This window comes from Cibotium barometz, chromosome 32, assembly GCF_041138505.1.
Source record: "Cibotium barometz isolate CiBa-2024 chromosome 32, ASM4113850v1, whole genome shotgun sequence".
In the NCBI taxonomy this organism is placed as follows: domain Eukaryota; kingdom Viridiplantae; phylum Streptophyta; class Polypodiopsida; order Cyatheales; family Cibotiaceae; genus Cibotium; species Cibotium barometz.
This window is the reverse complement of record NC_141077.1, coordinates 37,045,913-37,070,035: the sequence shown is the minus strand read 5'-3', so window position 1 is coordinate 37,070,035 and position 24,123 is coordinate 37,045,913. Positions and strand designations below refer to the sequence as shown.

The 24,123-nt window shown below is 38.9% G+C and overlaps 1 protein-coding gene across 1 annotated transcript; it reads right to left on the bottom strand.

Moving 5' to 3' along the window:
• Nucleotides 1–3,995: 3,995 nt before the first annotated feature.
• Nucleotides 3,996–5,299, bottom strand: LOC147620150 (uncharacterized). The gene has a single exon (XM_086772701.1). It carries the CDS (start codon nucleotides 4,984–4,986, stop codon nucleotides 4,318–4,320), a length of 669 nt encoding a protein of 222 aa, XP_086628827.1. The 5' UTR covers nucleotides 4,987–5,299; the 3' UTR covers nucleotides 3,996–4,317.
• Between the last annotated feature and the right edge of the window lie 18,824 nt (nucleotides 5,300–24,123).

Genomic DNA, 24,123 nt, shown 5'->3' with positions numbered 1-24,123 from the left:
AGAGATATGTGTACATGGGTACACAGATGCTGATTGGGCTGGTAGTATCTCAAATAGAAGATCTACTAGTGGCTTCATGTTTTCTTTGGGGAGTGCTGCTGTGACTTGGAGCAGCAAGAAGCAGCCTACGATTGCTCTATCCAGTACAGAGGCCGAGTACAGAGGTGCTGCTATGGCAGCATGTGAGGTAGCTTGGTTGAGAAAGCTACTTGCAGATTTGGGTCTATCAGTGGATAGACAAGTTGTCATTTTCTGTGACAACATTAGCAATATACAGTTGGCCAGGAACCCAGTTTTTCATGCTCGCACGAAGCATATAGAGGTCCACTACCATTTTGTCAGAGAGAAGGTCTTGGCAAGAGACGTTGACCTTGTTTATGTCAGCACACAGGATCAGGTAGTTGACATCTTCACCAAAGCATTGGGTACAGAGAAGCTCCGCAGATTCAGGGCTTCGCTTGGTGTACATGAGATGGAGTTGAGCTCGAGGGGGAGTGTTGAGATATCGAGCTCATCTAGTGAGGCGGTGGACACTGATGACCCGCCTGGGGGAAAGGCCCCACACTTACACCACTGGCATGGTTGGTGAGATCATGGGTGATATGCGGCCAGTGGGATGACAGGCTATGTGATAGCCATTCTAGAAACTGGCATAGTTATAGCGCCAGCTCATTTAGTTCGGTTCACACTATAGAGAACCCTAGTATGTATTTGGTTGAGTACCTTTCATAGTAAGTGTACTCTTATCTTTGTATATGGTGTGTTGAGTGTTGTGTGAAGAAGAAGATTTTCAGCCTCTCACCTTGTGTGCTCTCTTTTAGGGTTTTGTGAGTGTGTGTGCGCTTGCAAGAGCTCAAGCTCTCTTCTCCCTGCATCTTTTTAATAAAGGAGCATTCTGATGTGTCAAGAGTGAGCATGCGATAAACGAGAGCTAGTATACGCACATGTGAAGTTGCATTTATGGCTCGAAGGAAAGACTTAATGATACATTCTTTGGCGAGGCTAAGGTAAGATCTTGACTTGAACAAAATTCTAGGCCCCATACAAGATGTTCTCGTATGGCCTTCCACATGAACCCTAAATAGTGTCACCACAAGTACGATATCCAAGTTCTTTTCCATGCCTCAATGTTGATTTCAAGGATGGAAAGTGATTAGGGAGGGGATATGTTAGGCACATTAGTTAACATTACTCCATACATGTGGTCACAATTACATTCCATCTTTTGTAACTATACGCAACACACTTAATGTATAAGATTTTGGGATATCACTGAGCGTATGATGACTAATCATTAGTTAACCTATTGAATTATGCATAGCTTAAGACATTGTTGTCATTTAGCTTTTGGCTTCCATACATCATTCCTTGGGTGGTCAGACATAGTACATAAGAGGCTTGTATATAAGTTATTTTTGACTAATGAGAAATCACATAATCCCATTTTATCACAATTGACTCTAGTCTTGTGCTCTTGTGGTGATAGCTTTCATGCTTCCTTACCTTCTTTGATGCTTGCTTATGAGTATTTAGATTGAATATTGCTTGCTTAGATTGCTTTCTCTCCTTTTCTCTCTCTCCTTCTCCACCCCCCATTCTTTGCACTTATGAAGGCATTGAAGTTGAGATAGAGCTTTCCATAGCTTTGTTCCTCCTTGCTCAGATTGCTTGCTTCCTTACCCTTTTATGCTTATCTTGTGACCTTGCAATCGCTGTCCGCACACCTGAGCAAAGGCTACATCCAAGTCACGCACATACTCATCAGCTGCAAAAATCTCATCCTTTGTACGAAGGATGGGTAGCAAGACCACTCTGCCATAAATAATCTCAAACGGGGCCTCCCTCGTGGAGGCATGAATTGTGTTGTTGTAGGCAAACTCTACAAGTGGAAGATATTCTCCCATGCAGTCTTTTGAGTCTACCGTGTATTGAATTCTCAATCATTTTTAGTTTTTTGCACAAGAATCCATCATATAAAAATTCTCTAGAATGTTTTTAGTAAGTCAATTTGCCAATATTTCTTTCCATTATTTGGCTAGGAAAAAAGCTGCTAATTCACCTATAAGTCCTTTGTGGAAGAATGCTTGTTCTTTCATTGTAGGTATAACTCTTAATCTTTTGGTCTTCCTCCATATAAGTACAACTTCTACACCTTCAAGGTTTGGGTTGGGAAGAATGGCCCAAACTCTTCACTTGTTATGCATTTTGTTAAGATGGCAATGATATCTTCTTCTTCTTCTATAGGGGAGCCAATACTAGCTAATTAGCATAAGAATGCTCTTCATTTTGTTGACATGTGCGGGAAAAAAATCATTTACTTTCATGTTCAAATTAAAAAAATTAATTTTAAGGCTAATTTTAGAGTTCTTTACCCTTGCCCCCAAAAAAATTTCCAATTCATCCCATGCTCCTCCCCAATGCAATGTGGTGGTGTAATGACTGCATTGCTTACTTCCAATGTAATGGTTGACATAGCTTTTTCATCTCTATTCTGGAGTTCTCCTCCCCAATGCAATGTGGTGGTGTATGACTGCATCGCTTACTTCCAATGTAATGGTTGACATAGCTTTTTCATCTCTATTCTTCCATCTATTCATCTCAGCTCTGAAATCCAAGTATTCCTCTCTCCCGTTTTATAATGCCCCTTAAACTCTCTCTCATGAGTAGATACCTAATTTTTATTTGTCATGTGTGGAATCCCTCACTAGTGAACTTCTTTAGTATCAATCATGTGGCCATGATTATGTAAATGAAGGGGATCTTAGCACTTGAATGATGTCAAGGCTAGTCTCTACCCTTTGTACAATCAATATGAATATAAATATGACCAATGCAAGCCCAAATTCTACTAATTATGCACTAATCTCATTTTAAGCAAAAATATAGGAAAATAACATGTTTCAGATTAGTGATTGAGCTCCCAAATGATGTTGGAGTGCTAATATGTTGCAAATTACCATTTTAAGCAAAAATATAAAAATATACCATGTTTTGGATTAGTGATTTGAGCTCCCAAATGATGTTGGAGTGCTAATATGACTAGAGGAATATAAACACCTCAACTAGAGATTTAAACCCTCAATAGTTGAGATTAACACTTTAACTAAGCATTAATTACTTACTTTTTATTATGAAAATGGAGACAGAGAGTAGATATCTAAAGATTCTTAGAGTTCAATTACATCAAAAATATGATTTGTACCAATTCCTAAGTTCATTTTTAGTCAACGTAGACACCTGAAAATGCCTCCTGGTGGTTTGATCCTTCGGATGCTTGATGTGAGCTGATGTAGATGATCTCCTTGCTCTTGTGAGCTTGCGGGTTGTCTAAATCTTTGATAAAAGCGCTCCAATCACTTGATTGAGCCCATTTGAGTGAATGGGTAGAAGAGGAAAACACTTGATTAGCAAAGTGATTAAGGCTTAAATGATTAACAAAGTGATTAAATGGCATTTACTAGTTAAGCATACTAGAGTACATAGATGGCTAAGAGATGATGGTAGCCTCTGATACCAACTTGAAATTAGCAAGTTGAGAGTGATTGAGCCGATCCAACAAACACAAGCTTTATTAGATGGGAGACCTTTGAATAGGCCGAGGTACATCATCATTAGTCCATGGTTTAGCTTAATCCTTATCTAAATATATCCTAATCATCTCCCTTAATTCTAAGTCCACCTCCCTTGTTTTGAGGCTCATTCAATGTTGATTGAAGAATTTTATGCACATCACATGCCCGCTTGAAGTAGGCGCCTTCTTCTTGGGAATCTACTATGCTTGGTGAATACCTTTTTAGGTTTTCATTACTTCCTAACATTTATGAGAGTGATTTCTCGTAACCTTAGTAAGACTTCTACCTGTAAGGTGCATACCTCCCCTAGTATCCTTCATCACTTATTTTCTAACATGTACTAAAATGTTCATTTTTTTTAAAGTTTTGAAAATTGAGGATTGAATATTTATAATTAAATTGAAGAGACGTGTTATTGGGGAAAAAAATAAAATCCTACGGTGATATAGATTCCAAAAAGTATTAACAGAAGCTCCAAGGTGTATCTAATAGAGCCTAGGAAGATAAGGGATTAAAAGGAACCCTTTTACAAGTTTAAGAATGGAGGCAAACCAAGTAAGTGGGGTTAAATCGAGAAATCCAAAGAGATAATGAGCAAAATTGAGTGCCCACCACTAAACCAAACCCGTATTATCCAAATCAAGATCAATACATGTGGTAATCCCGCATTTCAGAAAAGGTAAGAGAGTAGATGAGCAAAAGACAGGATCATTAACGGCCCTAATCTGGGTTCTTAAACTCTGTGTTAGTGGGGCCTTGGCAGGTGCTTCAGCCCAGTAATTTTGAGGTTCCTAAGGTCAAGTGTTGCAGGCTCGGCAACATGTCGCCTTTCCCAGATGGGCGTTGTAATAGAGCTCCGGCGAGGCACAGGCTCCGGATACACAGAGTATGGCCTCTGCTTCTCTGCTTGAACTGGGTTTTTGCTCTTAATCCCCACCTGATCGTAATTAGCTACCTGCAAGTCAAGGTTAGATGTACAAATCGCAGAGTTGTGCGCCTTCATAGCCTTGGATTTGAGGCGGAGGAGCACTTTCTTCCATTTGGGCACAGTGCTCTCCTCTTTCTCGTGTACTGCAGAAAGGCCTCTTAAGCTGGAATCCTCTGTATGTTGGCCTTTGGCGCCTCTTTTCCATTTGGCAAACCTCCACACTCGGCTGTGCCAGGAGCTTGCTTTGCTTGCATCCTTCTTGTTGCTGTGCTCTGGCTGATCCACAGAGAACCACTCTTCCTCTATGCTCTCTACACATGCAAACTGGCCATGGGTTTCATCATAAGAAGTGGACCTCCTCTTCTCACACACACCACTGCTGCTCTTCACTGGATTTTCTCTAGCAGAAATCGATCTGAGGAGCTGCAACTCTGCCCCCTCTGCTAGATATGGAGCTATACTACCCAAATCTTGGCTTGGGAGCATGTTGAGAGCTAATTAAGAGCTAATCTAGTCTCAAATCTGGCTACTGGGGGCAGGGAAAGAGGTATTTAGATGAGCTGTGTTAGAGGTAATCTACTCTTAACAAGAAAATACTGTTACTAAGTGAGCAGACCTTGCTGGTAGGTGAGAGAAGAGATGAAGTTATGGCTATGGAGAGGGTGGTACTTGTGCAAGAGACAGGTATAAAGGGGGACAAGGGCTAGATGATGATGATGATAGAATTAATTGCTGACAATAGCTTATTAGAAGCTTCTCAAAAGGCTTTTATAGGCAAATTAAAATGTCAACTTTTAAAGAGGTAGTCAAAGCACGCCAGGGTTAGAGCCTTAGAACCTTGGTCAAGAGAAGGGGCCCCACAATCCGAGCTGGCAATGAGGCAACGTGTCAATCAAGGCCTCATGGAAGAGCAAAAAGACCCAGTCTGCTTGGACATTGGCCAAGACCTAAAGTTTCCTAAACACCAAACGTATCAGTTTGTGGCACCCTTGCCAACAAGAGATGTTCTTATGGGGGCTTTGATTGTGTGTCACATGAAGGGTCAGCAGAGCAAGCGCCAAAAGGTGATCTTATGAGCATCGTCTAGGTAGTACCATGTGTAAGGGCATGTGCCACATCACACCAAAGCAATAAATATAAAGCCCTGTTCTCAAATTTTCTTCTTTGGAAACCAAGCCAAGTATCATATATAAGCTTTGACAATGAGTTGTGCACATCAAAAAGCAACCTTGTCCAAGTATGTCTCACAACTCTAGGCATGCCCATGTGCTAGTATGGAGACGTTTGGTGGCACATGGATACTCCATGTTAGACAACACCGCCAACATGAGAGTTAAAACAAGAAGCTACATTCCACCATTATGCACTCTCCTTCTTGGGGCCTTTACAAAGCTAAGCTAGGCATGGGAAGGAAAACGCGGTGATGTCAGGTAAAAACTCTGATGGACGAGGAATGGACGAGGGAGATTCTCCCGTTATTTCTAGCATTCAACATAAAGTTACTAAGGATTGTTTGCTGATAATGCAGGGCAACAAAGCATGCAAATGCCCTTGGGGGGGCACAAGTGCTTCACGTTGAGGGGTGTGTCCAGCTTCAACTCCAAACAACCTTTCACACATATTATCTAGACCATGAATAAGTGCATGATGTATCTAAGGAACTTCACTTTTTTATGCGATATTAAAGTGTTCATCTTGGACACATTTGTTATAACCTTGTCTGCCTACATGGAATAATTGATTGGACCTTTGCTATTGTGTGATAATGAAATCTGAAAAGCTCCAAGATGAGGTGTCTATGGACACTTGTGAATTCGTAATAATTTATGTACACTTCCTTGAAGTCCTCGTGTGGTGTTACCCACAACGGGGATATAGGATATCCCTTATAGAAAAACATGTATTTCATTAGGAATGTACCTAACACAACAAATTTGTTGCTTTCTCTTAACATTATTCATTTACCTAATAAACATGTGACATGTGCATTTATCCCCAATGTGACTTTGAAAAACTAGAGCTACTTTCACTTAACGTTCCTTTGCCTACATGTGACTCGTCGTCCTATGCATAAACCATGGCAACGTGCACTCCCAAAAAATATCAAGATCAAGATTTTAGACCTTAAACCTTCCACTTGGCATGTGGAGACATAAGTAGGGTCACTCTCCCCAAACCATTTATTTCTTACCACACAAACAAACCCAATGCACCTATGCTCATCATGGTAACACTCTTCCCAAGGGCACTAAGAAGGAATGCACTCGTAAAATTTAACATTTGTTAAGGGAGCTTTGTAAACCCCAAGACACTTGTTTGGAGTTTTATGAAGCTTTTGTGTGCTTAAGGCTTGATGTGAAAATGAAAGCTTGTGTAAATCCCAAGTTGCAATTTGAGGAACTCATGTTTGAATGGTAGTGTGGCTCTAAACAATTGTAGCAAAAAATATTATGTTTTTTTGTTAAAATTTGTTTGGGCATTGAAAGCACATTTGTTAAAATTTATTGTGTATGCATGTTAAAATTTATTGTGTGTATGCATATTAAAATTTATTATGTGTATTCGTGTTAAAATTTGTTTGGGCATTTAAAGCATATTTATTAAAATTATTATTTATTCAATGGTAAGAGTCTCACAACTACAGTGTCTCCAAGTTTGGATCATAGTGTTAGTTTTTAGTGGAAGGTGTTCTTAAGACTTATATATGGTGGGGATCTAGTGTGCTCATAGTGTTCACATAAGGTGGCATTAAAGACAAGACTAGCAAGGTGGGCCTAGTGGACTTATTTTCATCTTTTGAAGAGGAGACAAGGTTGGAAATAATCTCTTGGAATGTGTGATGTTGATTGTGGGGAAAAATTAGAACCCACATGTTAGTTTGACTCTATACACAAAAGATCCCTTGCACGGAAAAGAAACAAAACTTCATAACTTGCAACTTGATTGATTGATCTTGATCATACCAATGATGTAATAATAAGAACTTTGAAATTTAATGTCACTAGTTTTATGACTAAACACATTTTACTAGTGATGTATTTTGATCTTATCAACATGTAATATAACAAGAACTTTGAAATGGCACATCACTAGCTTTATGGTGTAATAACAAGAACTTAGAAATGAAGCATCGCTAGCTTTATGACACAACACATCTAAAATGAGTACTAGTTTTAAGTCTATACATTTTGTTTGACAACCACCAACTTTTACGAATTACAGTAATGGCTTGGTTCATTGTTCTTAGCACATAGATTTAGTATTAGGGGAAATTCAAACTCCAAATGGGTCCTTTTGGAGCCCATTTAAAAAATATAAGGCTAGCCAATTAGAGCGCTTGGATTTTAGATCCATGTAACATGGATTTTTTTGTCAGAGTGGGCCCCATAATTTCAAGTTCAAAAAAGAGGAATAAAATATATTGGCATAAAACTCAAAAAATAGAAGAATGTCAAGTTTAAATACCACCTACCAAACTTTAAAAATAACGTATATCAGAAGGAATATTAGGAAACATGGCGAGGCTGATTGAAAACTAGTCTAGAGACTAGAAGAAACTCGAGTTTTACATTCTCCACAATTTAAACTTTGTTCTCTTCGTTTCCTACCTCTCTTACAAGTGTGTCACTCATACAATGCTTCATCTTCCCTTCTTCTTCTCTCAACCTTTTTTTCCTTCCATCTTAATAGTCTGGTAAACTTCTTTAACCTATGTTTTCTAATCATGATTTATTTGCGATATTATTTTGTTTGTTATGTTTATCTATTATGTTTATCTATTATGGAATCTTACTGACCATGATGTCATTTGTGAAAACTTACAGGGTTATTTGTCAACTCGACTACAAGAAAAACTGAGGTTCACAACATATTTTTAAAGTTTAATTTTATTTGGTAATAATGTTTTATTCTCCCTTTGTAATGAGCTATAGGAGAAAACATGTGTGTAGTATTGAAAGTGTGGAGATTTTCAACATGAAGGATGCTGAGGGTAGCTAGATCCCTCAGGGGTTCAAGAAGTTAGAATGGATCACGATGAGACCCAACACTCGAGGAGCATTCAAGGTAAAATGAAAAGACATTGGTGATCCTAATAAGCATAGGAAAGTTGTAGGATCTTGGAGTTCTATAGAGAGCCAAATGGTGCAATAGAGGTCCTTGTGCAACATGTTTATATGCACATGGATATAATGCTACATAACCATGATGAAAGTATAATGTGGGATCCCACTGCCCCCTCCATGCACCGAATTCCCGATTGTTGGCAGCCGAAGTAGCTCCCTCTGCGCGGGGTAGGGTTTCTCACTCGGGGCCTCGCCCTCGAATGTCCGAGCACGAGATTAAGCTGGTGGTCATTCTGAAAACCGAAACCGGGAAAATTTCCCATGCCCGAAAAGCGGGGATGATTCCACCATTTTTATTTTCTTAACGAGTTCTAAGGAGGTCAAGATACTGAACTACCTTCATCTGATAAAACCAGATAGAAGGGAAACTATTACAGACTTAACTTTGAAGGAATCAACGCTTTTTTCCTAATTGAATCAGGCACAGCCGTTGATTTATTCTTTAGAGAAGTCTTCAGGATTCTAATTAACTACTCGAGTTCTAAGTGTAATCCTATTAATCAATTTTATTATTAAAACTCTACTGATTCTAGCCTACTAACCCCATCCGGCCCATGGGCACCGCCCAACCACTGGAATTGGTAGAACTAGACAAGTACTCACCCACCCATAATTGAATGCCTTTCTTAACTTTTGCTTTAGAATACAGATACGCACACACTCCTCTTTAAACTTTAATTTATAAAACAATCCATTGACAATCAATTACTGGGTACAGATATCACAACTCAAAATTTCCATTCAATCCTTGTTTCTCACAAAATAGTATCACTCTGGACTCTTCGTTGAGACCAGCGGGTCAGCAACGAGATCCAGTAACAGATTACAATAAGTTTCTTGTCATCATACATATATATATCTTCCACGACATACGCATGGGTGTCCTAAGCACCGCGAGCCCGTGCATCGCCTGGTCAGAACCCTCCAGGATCCTCCTTAGGTGTCCTGGCACTTCACTTAGGGACCGCTTCGTCGGCCCCCGCCCATCATACCGAAAGCACACCATTTTACACCATACCCAGGCTAGTCAAGACCTGGGTAGGTTTTTGCCGCGTGAGCCGTCCTTTGAACACTCCCCACCAGTTGTTGCAACCAAACTTCCCTTAGAAAAAACACATATACCAAATGCTCTCTCCAACATTCTGGGTAAGACAGTCCTTTAAGAGAACAGAGTTTCTATGCAAGTTTTCAGTTTTGATTTTCTTTTGAATACAATGGGTATGTCTTAAATCTGTATCCCAAGACTTCTAGATCACAGGTCTGGATTTCCAAGCAGAATTCCTCGAATTCTGTAATCTTGATCCTCTGATCAAAAATCAAAGATCTCAACTTAGTTTCAGATTTGGTGGGTGATTTGAGTGTAGATTTTTGCTGAACTGGTCACATCGTCTATTCTTGAAACTGACGAAGGAGTTATGTCTTGGTCATAGTCTGATTCAGGTTTTTAGACTGGAAAGGTTCTCTCTGAACTCTCTTTATCGAAGGGTAATATTTCAATTACTACTTTACTGAATTTCATTCATTGACTATTTGCTTAACTGAATTCAAAACTAATCACGAATTCCTATGAGGGATAAATTAATCATTTAACTAAAATTTCGACTTCGATAGATTTTCTAAATTTTCTCATTATCATCCTAGAGAATATGAAACGGTAAAATTTTCTTTCACAGAGTATTTACTTAATTCATTTACCTATATTCATGGGATTTAAACAAGGATTAAAGAGAACTCTTATTTTGATGTAAAAATTCTGTATGCATCTATTTATGCATAAAATCCAACTTCTATGGGAATAACATTTTTATATAAAAGAAAATCCTTTTATGCATCTATTTATGCATAAAAATCAATATTAGTGAAAGTAACACTTTTACAATTTAATTTTTTTTTCTTTTATGCATCATTTTATGTATAAAAATCGATATTAGTGAAAGCAACACTTTTACAATTAAAAAAATTCTTTTATGCATCATTTTATGCATAAAAATTGATATTAGTGAAAGAAATACTTTTACAATAAAAGAATTCCTTTATGCATCATTTTATGCATAAAAATCCACTTTGATGAAAGTAACACTTTTATAATTAAAAAACATTCTTTTATGCATCTATTTATGCATAAAAATCCATTTTGATGAAAGTAACACTTTTATAATTAAAAAAATATTCTTTTATGCATCTATTTATGCATAAAAATCCATTTTGATGAAAGTAACACTTTTATAATAAAAAAATTATTCTTTTATGCATCTATTTATGCATAAAATTCCATTTTGATGAAAGTAACACTTTTATAATAAAAAAAATATTCTCTTATGCATCTATTTATGCATAAAATCCATTTTGATGCAAGTAACACTTTTATAATGAAAAAATTCTTTTATGCATCTATTTATGCATAAAAATCCATTTTGATGAAAGTAACACTTTTATAATAAAAAAATATTCTTTTATAATAAAAAAATAACTAATATGCATCTTTCTATGCATAGAATTTATATCTAATGAAAATCACTCTTTTATAATTAAAAAAATAACCAATATGCATCTTTCTATGCATAGAATTTATATCTAATGAAAATAACACTTTTTAGAATATTTCTACTATGCATTTTTCTATGCATAGAATTAAAATGACACTTTTAGAATACACAAACGATAGGGATTATTCTTTTAGAATAATAAAAGATGAAACTTATTTCACAAAATTTTAGAAAATTTCACCATAACTTCCTTTGTATGGCTGACCATTTTTAAATTTTTCCAACTTTAATTTACTTAAAATTTGACCCAATTGGTTTTAAGCACTCTAAACTAATCAATTTTAACTTTTAAAAGAGAAACAATATGAAAAGTTTAATTCCAACTATTAGATCACTTAACTAGGATAAAGAAGGGCTGATTTTAAGAATGAGAGAAGGGGAAAGCCTTTCCAGCAAGGCATAGCATGAGATTATCATTTCAACAAAACAAAAATTAGAAAACCATTAAAAGAGTCAAGGAAAATATAAGATTTCTAACTTACATGAATTCTGGGAGCTTTCCTTTGGCTTGATAGTTTGAGGGATCTACTCTTGTTTGCAACAAGAGTGGCCACCAAATCTTTAGAAGAGGGAATGGTCAAAAACTAGTGAATTATTAAGAAATTCACAGTTCTTGGCTTTTGGGGGAGGAGTAGAGTAACAGTGCATAAAACACTATTAAGCTTCAACAAAGGGGGAGGCTTCTATTTATAGGAAAAAGTGAGCTCCTAACCAAGCAAACTGATTCTAGAATTTTCCATATCAGTTTGGTCAATTTTTGATCATTTTTAGGTCAGTTTAGCTTACTTTTTGGAACTAGACTTGAATTAGGAGAGAGGAGAGATAAAATATCTCAATTTTTGATAATTTAAAACTCCACCACACATGTGAAATAGGCGCCTCCTTCATTAGGGTTTTCTTTGCCTGGGCGGTACTTGATTTCAAAATCAAATTCCTACAGGGTCTGCATCCACCTTCTTTGGCGCATGTTGAGATCCTTCTGAGTGAAGATCCACTTTAAGCTCTGATGATCTGTCATCAAAGTGAATCTTTGACCCAGTAGGCAATGTCTCCACAACTTCAGGGCATAAACTACTGAAAGTAGTTCCAGGTCGTGGTGGACAGCATAATTCCTCTCATGCGTTCCAAGTTTTCGGAATCATAGGCCATTGAATGACCTTCCTGCATGAGTGCACCTCCCAGGGCAAAACCACTGGCATCAGTTACTACCTCAAAGGGTAGAGAGAAATCTAGTAGCTTCAGAACGGGATTGGTTACCAAGGCGGTCTTCAGCTTATCAAAAGCACTCTGGTTCCTGGCAGACCATTGAAACGAAATATTCTTCTTGAGAAGATTTGTCAGGGGGGAAGCTATGAGAGCATACTTTGGTATAAAAATTCTATACCAACCAGTCAATCCCAAGAATCCTTTGACTTCTTTCACTGTCTTTGGTTCAGGCCAATCTATGATGACTGCTTGGACTACTTTTGCGAAATTTGAAGAAATTCCATCTTTTGATACCAGAAAGCCCAAGTATTCAACATGGTCGGAAGAGAAAGCCAAGTATTCAACATGGTCGGCGGAGAAAGTGCATTTTCTCTTTTTTTTGCAAAGAGTTGGTGCTTCCTTAGAATCTCAAGAACTTTTCTGATATGAGCTTCATGATCAGCTGCATTCTTTGAGTAAATCAGAATGTCATCAAAGAAAACAAGAACAAAATCATCCAAGTATTCTCTGAGAATGTCCTGCATTAAGCGATTGAATGTAGCTGAGGCATTTGTCAATCCAAACGGCATGATAGTGAATTCAAAATGCCCATACCGAGTATTGATGGCTGTCTTCGAGATATCTTGCTCATTAATCCTGATTTGATAATACCCTGATTTGAGATCTATCTTTGTGAAGATCTGGGCTCCACTTAGCCTGTCCAGAAGCTCATAAATTCTGGGGATAGGATACTTATTCTTAACTATCAGCTGATTGAGACCTTTGTAGTCCACACATAGTCTTAGCGTTCCATCTTTCTTTTTCTGAAAGAGAACTGGCGCACCCCAAGGTGAAACACTGGGTCTTACAAACCCTTGTTCCAACAGCTGTCTAAGCTATTCCTTGAGTTTGATGGCTTCAAGAACTGGCATTTTATACGTGCGCAAGGCTACTGGCTGAGCTCTAGGGGTCAATTCTATCACATGATCTACTTCCCGAATTGGAGGCATCTTTGTTAGCTCTGCTAGGAATAAATCATCATAATCACTTAACCATTCAGGTTCTTTAGCTTTTAACTTTGAGTCTACCGGATTCATTTTGACAAGATAAATGCGCTGCTTCTTTCTAAGTCCTTTTAGTAACTTAGAAGCTTTTACTAACTGCAGGCTTGGGGATCTTGAATTTCCGGTTCCTTGAACTTTGTTTCCGTGAAGGTCACAGAAGAAAATGGTTCCATTGACAGTGAATACCAGCTTGATTTTTATGGAGCCAATCCATTCCAAGGATCCCGTCACAACAACTCCCAAAGGTATAACTCTGAACTAGCAGTCAATTAAATTCTCATCTAGATTGAACTGAATACGATCTGTCTCAAGGTGAGTGAAAAGAATCTTCCCACTTGCCAATTCAACTTGCATAGGTTTCCCTGATTTCTGATCTAAGACTAGCTTACGCAAGCATCCAGGAGAAATGAAAGAATGATTACTTCCTGAATACGATCTGTCTCAAGGTGAGTGAAAAGAATCTTCCCACTTGCCAATTCAACTTGCATAGGTTTCCCTGATTTCTGATCTAAGACTAGCTTACGCAAGCATCCAGGAGAAATGAAAGAATGATTACTTCCTGAATTAATCAAAAGCTTAAAAGGCTTACCCTGATACTCAGCTGGAGTATGAATGACGGAGAATTGGCGATTTGGCCCTTGGTTTTAAATTCCAAGGTCGTAGTAGAGTTGATGAGGTGCTCAAATGCAAAGGCTATCATATCCTGACTCTGGGAGAGTTCAGGAATGCCAGATAGATTTGGGGTATCCATCTATAGATTCCAATTCAATTTATGAGTTTTTAATTTTTAAAGTTCCTTCAACATAATATTAACAAGCGAAAACATTATTTCCCAGAATTACTTTAAAATTTTTAAGCAATTTTTGCTGTTGTTACATAAATTTACAACAGCGCTCTGATACCAACTGTGGGATCCTACTGCCCCCTCCGCGCACCGAATTCCCGATTGCTAGCAGCGGAAGCAGCTCCCTCTGCGCGGGGCAGGGTTTCTCACTCGGGGCCTCGCCCTCGAATGTCCGGGCACGAGACTAAGCCGGTGGTCATTCCGAAAACCGAAACCGGGAAAATTTTCCATGCCCAGAAAGCGGGAACGATTTCACCATTTTTATTTTCTTAAATGAATTCTTTTAATGAGGTTAAGATATTGAACTACCTTTATCTTGATAAAACCAAATAGAAGGGAAACTATTACTACAGACTTAACTTTGGAAGAAATCAACACTTTTTTCCTAATTGAATCAGGCAGCACAACCGTTGATTTATTCTTTAGAGAAGTCTTCAGGATTCTAATTAACTACTCGAGTTCTAAGCGTAATCCTATTAATCAATTTTATTATTAAAACTCTATTGATTCTAGCCCATCCGGTCCATGGGTTAGCCACCGCCCAACCACTGGAATTGGTAGAACCAGACAAGTACCACCCATCCATAATTGAATGCCTTTCTTAACTTTTGCTTTAGAATACAGATATGCACACACTCCTTTTTAAACTTTAATTTATAAAACAATCCATTGATAATCAATTATTGGGTACATATGTCACAACTCAAAATTTCCATTCAATCCTTGTTTCTCACAAAACAGTATCACTCTGGACTCTCCGTTGAGACTAGTGGGTCAGCACAACGCGATCCAGTAACAGATTACAATAAGTTTCTCGTCATCATACATATATATATATCTTCTATGACATACACATGGGTGTCGTAAGCACCGCGAGCCCGTGCATTGCCTGGTCAGAACCCTCCAGGATCCTCCCCTTAGGTGTCCTGGGACTTCACTCAGGGAGCTCTTAGGAGGAGGAGTAGAGTAACAGTGCATAAAACACTGTTAAGCTTCAACAAAGGGGGAGGCTTCTATTTATAGGAAAAAGTGAGCTCCTAACCAAGCAAACTGATTCTAGAATTTTCCAGATCAGTTTGGTCAATTTTTGACCATTTTTAGGTCAATTTAGCTTACTTTTTGGAACTAGACTTGAATTAGGAGGAGAGAGGAGAGATGAAATATCTCAATTTTTGATAATTAAAACTCCACCACACATGTGAAATAGGCGCCTCCTTCATGAGGGGGGAATTCCCATTGTGAGGTGTCAAAAATCCATTTTTTTAGTATTTCCTTAGTCCTTAGTCCACTCTTCATCTTATGTGAGTATTTCCTTTGGTCCTTAGTCCACTCTTCATCTTATGTGAGTATTTACTCATTTTTGGGGGGATTTTCTTTATTTCTTCTATTTATCTTCTCCACACATTTGGATGAATCTGATTGGCCCCCCAAAACCTTAATTTAAAATTTTCAGAAAATCTGGACCCCTAGGATAACGCCTCTTAAACAGATTATACTTGATTTCTAATGCACCTTCTGAAAATCTTTTTGAACTTTTGTTTCGGGGGAACTTATTTTAATAAGAAGAGATATTTTTCCATCTAAAAATATTCAAAATCTGAATGACCTCTCTCTAGGCCAAAATCTGAATGACCTCTCTCTAGAACATTTTCTCTCTCTCTAGGCCAAAACAGGTAAAAACAAGATCTTTTATATTTCTGAAGAGGGATTTGATTACAGGGGAAGATGCTGGACATCTTGAGAGGCTGGGGAGGAATCTTACATATAAGATCTAAGACAAACATTAAAATTTAGCGTAGTCTTTGTTTTTTGTGTTTAATACCTAATTGTTTTATTCTGTATAGCTAAGTATGAATTTTTTAATAGTTTTACATCCATCGAATGTGCAAGAGTGGTAAAATGTAGAGTGCATCAATGGAAGAATCAATGTCTTTGATATAGAGATAGGCACATTGCTATATGACAATCCACCTAGCCATTTAGTAGCACTTAGAATCTTCTTTTACAATTTCATGTATGGCTAATGCAAATGATAATATTGGTAGATTGGAGTCTATCCCACTACCACCATTTTCTAGCCAAGAATGGGTTTGTTCTTACACAGACATCATTGTAGCATGGAAGAATAAGATAAGAATAGATATGCATGCAGTAATGAAACCATCAACAGGTTCTAAGGATGTCCATCTGAGTTGGTTTATACCATTTAGCGCCTTGCATAAATGTTTGGACATCAAGTGAGGGTGTCAAGAAAATAAATTTAACATATCAAGTGAGGTCTCTTGATAATGATTAGATGAATTAGTTTTTGGGGAAGGGATAGGATGTAAAGAGGATCTCTGTAGAATATGCCATTGAATGCAAAGTAACAATGCCAGACGTTACATTCAGGTGAAATCAAAACATAATGTTTGTTTGTGTTTGTCGCAAATTTTGTTATGGTGACAGTTGTTAATTTTTAGCATTGGTTGTTTCTATGACCAAGTATTTCATTGGGAGATGGGTAGGGGAAGCTTTCTCTTTTGTGGGGGAGAGTACGCTTGATCTTGCTATTGGGGAGAGTCACGAGCATGCTCTTACTTTGCTTTGCTTGATCCTACCAATCTTGAAGGTGGATCCACTCCCTCTGCTATTGATTGGTGTTTATGGATACTACTAGCAGTGATGGGGCGATGGCATTGTTCTTGGCCGTTGTGGGATGACGAGGCACAAACGAATATGGCACATCAGACTCTCGATACCCAATAGCGTTGATTAGATTTCAACAATTGTGGCCCTGAATAGTCGTACATCTAAATCCATGTATTCTACTAATCGTGGATCTACACATACAAAAAATTACATATGTACTATCAGTGAATGTATAAGAAAACTGATATATCATTAAGAGAAGAAATGCATGCTTACATTTTCTAAGGGAAGTCCCAACATTGAGTGCAGTAGAAACATGGCATTGTGGCGCACTCTCCGGCCACAGCTCAGGCCACAGCTTAAGCCATCTTGTTATTGCGGGACTCCGCATCTAATGATCTACATTGCCACTAAAATATCTTCTTCGGTAAGGGCCTCGATACTAGATATTAACTTTCTAATAGATCTGCGCACCATTTCTCTCTCTCTCTCTCTCTCTCTCTCTCTCTCTCTCTCTCTCTCTCTCTCTCTCTCATATAAAAAATGATCACGTGGACTTACTACCTCATGTTGCTATGAAATCCTATAGTTGAATTGGCAAGAAAAAATTGCTTCAACTCAGTATCTATAGCAATCAAACTCCAGTGTGCACTACGAAAGTCAATAAACAATATAAGATGTAGCATCTAGTATCTATGTTAGAATATCAAATGTATAATTTAGGTAACATGACACTTACTTTTCATGGCAGGCCATTACAAAGATCTGGGCTTGGTTCAAAATTACATGCCTAAACCATGGACATACATCCATGTAGGAAGTCTCCTCTGAAACCAAAAGCGCAAATATAAGAGCCTATCCAAAAACATATACTTTGTGCTGAGCTTCCCATGGGAGATTTGATAAAACCAAGCTACAGAGATAATTCACATCATATTACTTTGAGAATGCATAATACTTTAAATTAAAGTCAATCACATGGACATATCAAACCTTAAAATAGCCTACATAACTCTATTGTTGACCTCCTTGTGAATTCTGGATAAGATATCAGTCTCCTCCATGTCAACAACAGGGAAGTATTGAGGAGTGTTTTGTGAAAGCTTCACAACGAAGGAGGTGCCTAAACACCTCAAAGCTTTGAGAAAGATTTATGTAATTCTAGATATATGCTTGCCCTTTCAACAAGTAAATCTCCCTGTTTCTGGCTTTGTTATTGGTCCTTTGTGTGCATTGAACCGTGTGTCACACGAATGATTGACCATTGTCTCTTCAATGATAGTAATTCTTTCCCTTAGGGGAGGGATTTCCAAGATACCTTTCATCTTTATGTCATTGATTTGTACTGGCTCTAGAGTCTTGTCATACATGAACCTAAAAAGCTGTAGGGGAGTGCATGTCCTTCGACATCACTGTCACTATGTGTGTATGGGCAACTAGAATGTAGCTATCCTAAAAATACTCGGAAGCCTCCTGCAAGCAACCCAACATTGAACCCTACCGAACACATATCAATGTGGTTCCTTTCGCAAATGGATCTGACAAGGCGTTGGAATGGGAGCTTTGGAATTGCGCTCTTCATGTGCCTTTGCAGTACCTTTCGCACTTCATGTAGAATGGACCTATACTACTCGTACCTCCGAGTCCTTATTGACCAAAGGCTGGATGTGCAGCTTTCTAACCTATTATAGTAGGATCTTTGGATGAGGATGCCCTTGCGGTCCACTTTGTCTGTGCATCTTTAAATCGGCTAGCATAGAAAACTTTTTGGATAAAAATCACTATAACGTGATAGACATATATCTAACACATTCAATCCCCCACATCACATTATTGTACTGAATTCACAATTAGTAAAACAACAATATGCGAAATTGGGTTAAATGACGAAAACATTTTGGATAGAAATCACTATAATGTGATAGGCAGACATCCAACACGTTCAATCCCCCACATCATGTTGTACTGAATTCACAATCACTATAATGCGATAGGCAGACATCTAACACGTTCAATCCCCCACATCATGTTGTACTGAATTCACAATCAAGGTCATTTCAACACACAAAATTAGCTTAAATGACTAACAAGGAAAAGTTTTTGGATAGAAATCACTACAACGCGATAGGCAAACATCCAACACATTCAATCCCCCACTTTATGTTGTAATGAATTTGTAATTAAAGAAACTCAAAAATGTAAAATCGGCTCAAATAACTAACAAGGAAAACTTTTTGGATACAAATCACTACAACGTGATAGGTAGACATCTAACACATCCAAACCCCCACATCGTGTTGTACTGAATTCACAATCAAAGAAACTCCAACATGCAAAATTGGCTCAAATGACAAACAAGGAAAATGTTTTGGATAAAAATCACTACAACAACGCGATAAGAAGACATCCAAAACATCCCCCACATCGCGTTGTACTGAATTCACAATCAAGGAAACTCCAAAATGCATAATGACGCTTCTACACATGTTAAACACCTATTTAACAAGTACATGTACCAATAAATACAAGTGAGGGGAGAACTTGTAAGTGTGGAGGGGACTATCCTCACGTTGTAGTGATCGTACTAATGGAAGAGCGATGTTGGAGTTATGAAACATTGGATTGAGAAATAAAAACTTACTCGTCAAAGCAGAAATGTCTTCGATAAGAATGAGTAAATGAGATGGCATAGATGACGAAGAGAAGACCACGAAGATAGGTGAAAACAAGATGTGCTGTTTTAGAAGAGCTCGCCACTAAATTCGACGGTCTAGGGTTTAATAAAAGAGGTCATACCTTAAGTAGGTGTGACACGGCATGATGACATCAAAACTAATGGCGTTAAGTTCACGTGGTATGCAATGATGAATGATTGAATGCATGAGTGACATGTGTTTGTCACACGTGTGAAAGAATGTGGGTGGCTACCTCCCACCTATAAAGATTGAGGGATAAAGCACTCCTACATACATTATTTATAGAGTGACTTTCAGAAACTCTTGGTTTATGCAACTATTTTCTTATACACTTGCTCTTCTGCAAAAACGACTAGTGTTGGCACTTCTCCTATGCTGTAATAGCATAATATACAAGGTATGTATAGGGCGAATATGGAACCCTATGGTCGATCGTCAACCCATAATCACATTTTAATAAAAAATTGTAGTATCGTGAGATTTTAAAGTCGATTGTTAGTGGTTGTTGCATATTTGTGCAACATAGACCTTGTATATTGCAATTCAGTTACAACACAATGTAAGGCTTCACTTGCCAAAATCCACCCTAAATCGAGCTATACTAACTTACAATATACAAGGTCAGCATAGTGCAAATATGGAACCCTATGGGTGATCCACTGGCTCATACTCGTGTTTTAATCTCACGTTTTAATGAAAATAGGCTAGACTTTCTTTTAAATCTAGTTTTAGTAGTTGTCGCATATTTGTGCAACATAGACCTTGTATATTGCAACTCAGTACAACACAATATAAGGCTTCACTCACCAACATCCATCCTAGATCATGATGTGCAGGCTTGTAATATACAAGGTTAGTATAGCACGAATATGGAACCCTACGTCCGATCGGTTAGTATAGCACGAATATGGAACCCTACGTCCGATCGGTGGTCCATAGTTGCGTTCTAATGAAAAAATATAGTATCGCGAGCTTTTAAAGTTGGTTGCTAGTGGTTTTTGCACATTTGTGCAACACAGACCTTGTATCTTCTTGCAATTTAGTACAACGCGATTATAAGGTGTCACTTATCACTAACATCCACCCTAAATCGCGATGTATTGGCTTGCAATATATAAGGTCTATATAGCATGGATATGGAACCCTAAGGCTGCAATCGCCAGCCCATAGTCACATTCTAATGCATTAGGAGACCTTTGGACTCTGTTGTTATTCTCTCTCCTCTTCTCTTTCTAGCAAGCTCATAACTAGGGGGGAGGGTGCAAAGTAGACAATTGTTTTTTCCATTTTGTAAGTTTTATACTTTGAAACTGGCCCCAGACCCATATATATGTAAAACATTCAAATTTTACTTTGAATTTCTCCTTGAAACCCACTCTATCTCATCATTGAATGCCTCCACTTCCCCACCAAATCAACCAAATCAGTGTGGAAAGTGTCAAGATCTCTTGTCACTTTCCACATCATCAATCTCACAATTAAGGGGGCAAAAATAGTGATTTGTTTTCTCATTTTTGAACTTTTTTGCTTTAAAAGTTATCCCAAACCCATGTATATGTCAAAAAATTATTTTCAACCTCTTTTTTCCCCAAAATTGAACCAAATATCTCTCTATCTCTACTCATCTCTCCACTATGAGCTTGGCCTACATAGCCTTACTCTATCTCTCTCTCTCTACAATCCTTTCATGTACTCTCACCTCTTCCTTTCTCTCTCTACTGTGAGCTAATGGCCTGCAAACTCTCTCTCTCTCTCTCTCTCTCTCTCTCTCTCTCTCTCTCTCTCTCTCTCTCTCTCTCTCTCTCTCTCTCTCCTGTGAACTGCATCCTATTTCTTTCTAATCTCAACTCCTTGGAATGGATCTGATTCTATGCATTCCCTGTCCCAGAGGATCATCATTACCGTGCCTTGTTGGGGAAGCTTGAGGTAGCTGTGTGGTCAGCTAAATTGATTGTACTTGTAGTGTTCTGGATCAAGCTTCCTCCAAGGATGATTGCTTCTTTTTTTTAACCTATGGGAACTACATTAAACTTACAAGTCAATGGGTTAGAGACAGTATGCATAGTTTGTGTAAAAGACCTAAGGCTTTGTATACGTTGTCCACTAGGCAATTTAATTTTGGCATTGGGGAGCATGAATTGCATGCCTAGTTTGGGATTTGGGAGGGTATCAAGTGTAGCAAGGATTTTCAGCTAGTCATGGTCGACTTCGATCATTATTGATCAAAGTGACCATATATGGCACCCGCACATAATCAAGGGCTTGATTATAGGCATCACAAACAAAGAGCCTGTCCCTCCTGGCAGTGGTGACAGAGTCTTCGGCAAAGGGACCCCTTGCCATGGGATGTGAGTGCCAGGTATATAAATTTACTTTGAGGATTTGAGTCCCTTTACGGAGGTAAACATGATGTGTGTCCCAGTCTCACGGATTAGTTATGTTTATTCCATGAAGGGTCTGCCCAAGATGCTATCATAAGCAGCGTTACGAAAGTCCATGACTACAAATGCGAGGTTGAAGGTCATGTCATAGACTTTTACCTTGAGGTCATGCGCTAGGCCCAGGGGCCATGTATATTTCCTGTCCGCAAGCTTTATCACCAATGTGGTGGGATCAAGGCGTGGTTGGCTCCAATTTTTGGAGCATGTTCGTGTGAGAATGCTTATGCCAGCACCTCCATCCAGGATGCCCTTGACCACATGGCCGTTATAGGAAATGGAGAGGGCTACGTTTATGCCATCACCTTCAAAGTAGTGGTGGCCTAGTGCATTTACACGAATTGTTGGTGTGCCTTTGGGTTGTGGGTTGTGGTGATAGAGTAGTTCAAGATGATGGGGCTTAGATTCATCCAAGAAATCTGAGTTAGCTCTTTCATCCATAGAAGCATGTAGTTTTCATTCCATCCAATCCTAAAGGTCATTCCATAAATTTGTATTACCTTTTAATAAGGTTCCAAATGGGCATTTGAATTTGGGAGGAAAGGAAGGCTGAGAGGCCGGTGAGGTTGCATTGATGAGGAGCTTGTGCAAGTGTGGGGCCTTGATCATAAGGTGGACCAGCAATAGTATATGGAAGTTCAATTAAGCAAGGGCTCTTGCCTTTCCTAGTGTGGAAGGTCAAGTTCTATGGGGGATGACGTGCACTCAGGTGTATTGGTCAAAGGTCACAAAAATAGGTGGCAATTCAAGTTGAGCCTGTTAGTTCTCTACCAACGCTTGAGCCTCCTAAAGAAGTTGCTTCTCGAGAATGGCATTAGGATATGCGGCCCAACGGTTTTTGCCGTTTGGTGAGTTTTGGGGGCTGCATCATGGGGGAGTGGGATTTCGGCACGATCATCGATCCCGGAGGAGGAGGATGTGGTCTTTGTCGAGCAAGTGTGGATGCTAACTCGGTCTTCTCCGTGGCCAGGCTGCATGGGGGAGTGGGATTTTGGCACGATCATCGAGGATTATGTAATCTTTGTTGAGCCAGTGTGAATGCTAACTCAGTCTTCTCTGTGGCCAATGTGCTTAGAACATTGTTTCTTTTGGGATGTGGCCTTCTTGAGTTTGACATGCAACCGTGTGACGACATTCAATGGGATAGTCAATATTTTCCCTTGTTGAATGCTCAGCATGTTGAGAGATGGCATGCCTTCAACTGGGGAGTGAGAAATTGATTGCAAAGGAAAATCCTTGAAGTAATGGTCAATCCCATAGCCCTGACATTGTGGTGTCACTGGTAGGCATTGCTTTTGAGGGCATTCAGCCACTCTATGGGGTCCTTGGCAAAGGAAATACATAAGAGGTGGTTTCCTTGTGGGTGCACCTATAGTGTGCACAATTGGTTTAGGGTCCATGTGAGGCACAGGCAAAGGGAGGTGATGTGTTATGGGTGCCTTAGGGATGGTAGAGCGCATGGGCTCTAAGGGTTTAGTAATGGACCTAGCTGGAATCTATCCATGAGCAATGGGGTTTGCCTAGAGAGTCAGCAATTAGAGTGGAAAGATGGGCACCAAAGAAGGTGACGGTGGCACTATGTGTGAGTCAGCAATTAGAGTGGAAAGATGGGCACCAAAGAAGGTGACGGTGGCACTATGTGTGAGTAGTTAGTTGGGGGTGGTGTCACCAGTAAAGCTTGCTACCCGGGAGGAAAGGAAGGTAATGTTACATATGAGCTTTGGGTTGTCATTGGCACGGTGGCCAATTGCGTGCAATAGCTTTCTTGCATATTATCATCGAGAAAGATCGCCCATTTGCAGGCTTGAGATGAAAGATGGAGGGGTCCTTTACCAACATGTGGTCGTGAAGTCTTGGATTGTACAAGCCCAAGAGGAAACGGTCCATTAAGAGCTTTGTTACTTAATTTTTCCCTTTCTTCGCAAGGAAAATCAAGTTACTTGTGTATGTGAGGTTTGTGGGTGAAATTGTTGGGACGCTCCCCTTCCTAGAGCTTGTGCTAAGCTTGGAATGTCGAGTGGTGGTTCAAGGGGAGCTGGTACAAGGGTGGAGGGTGGGAATGATCCATGGATAGAGAAGAAGGTAGGTGAGTTTG

Excerpts from the sequence above, each read along its gene's own strand:
- LOC147620150 (XM_086772701.1), bottom strand. The coding sequence starts at position 4,986 with ATGCTCCCAAGCCAAGATTTGGGTAGTATAGCTCCATATCTAGCAGAG.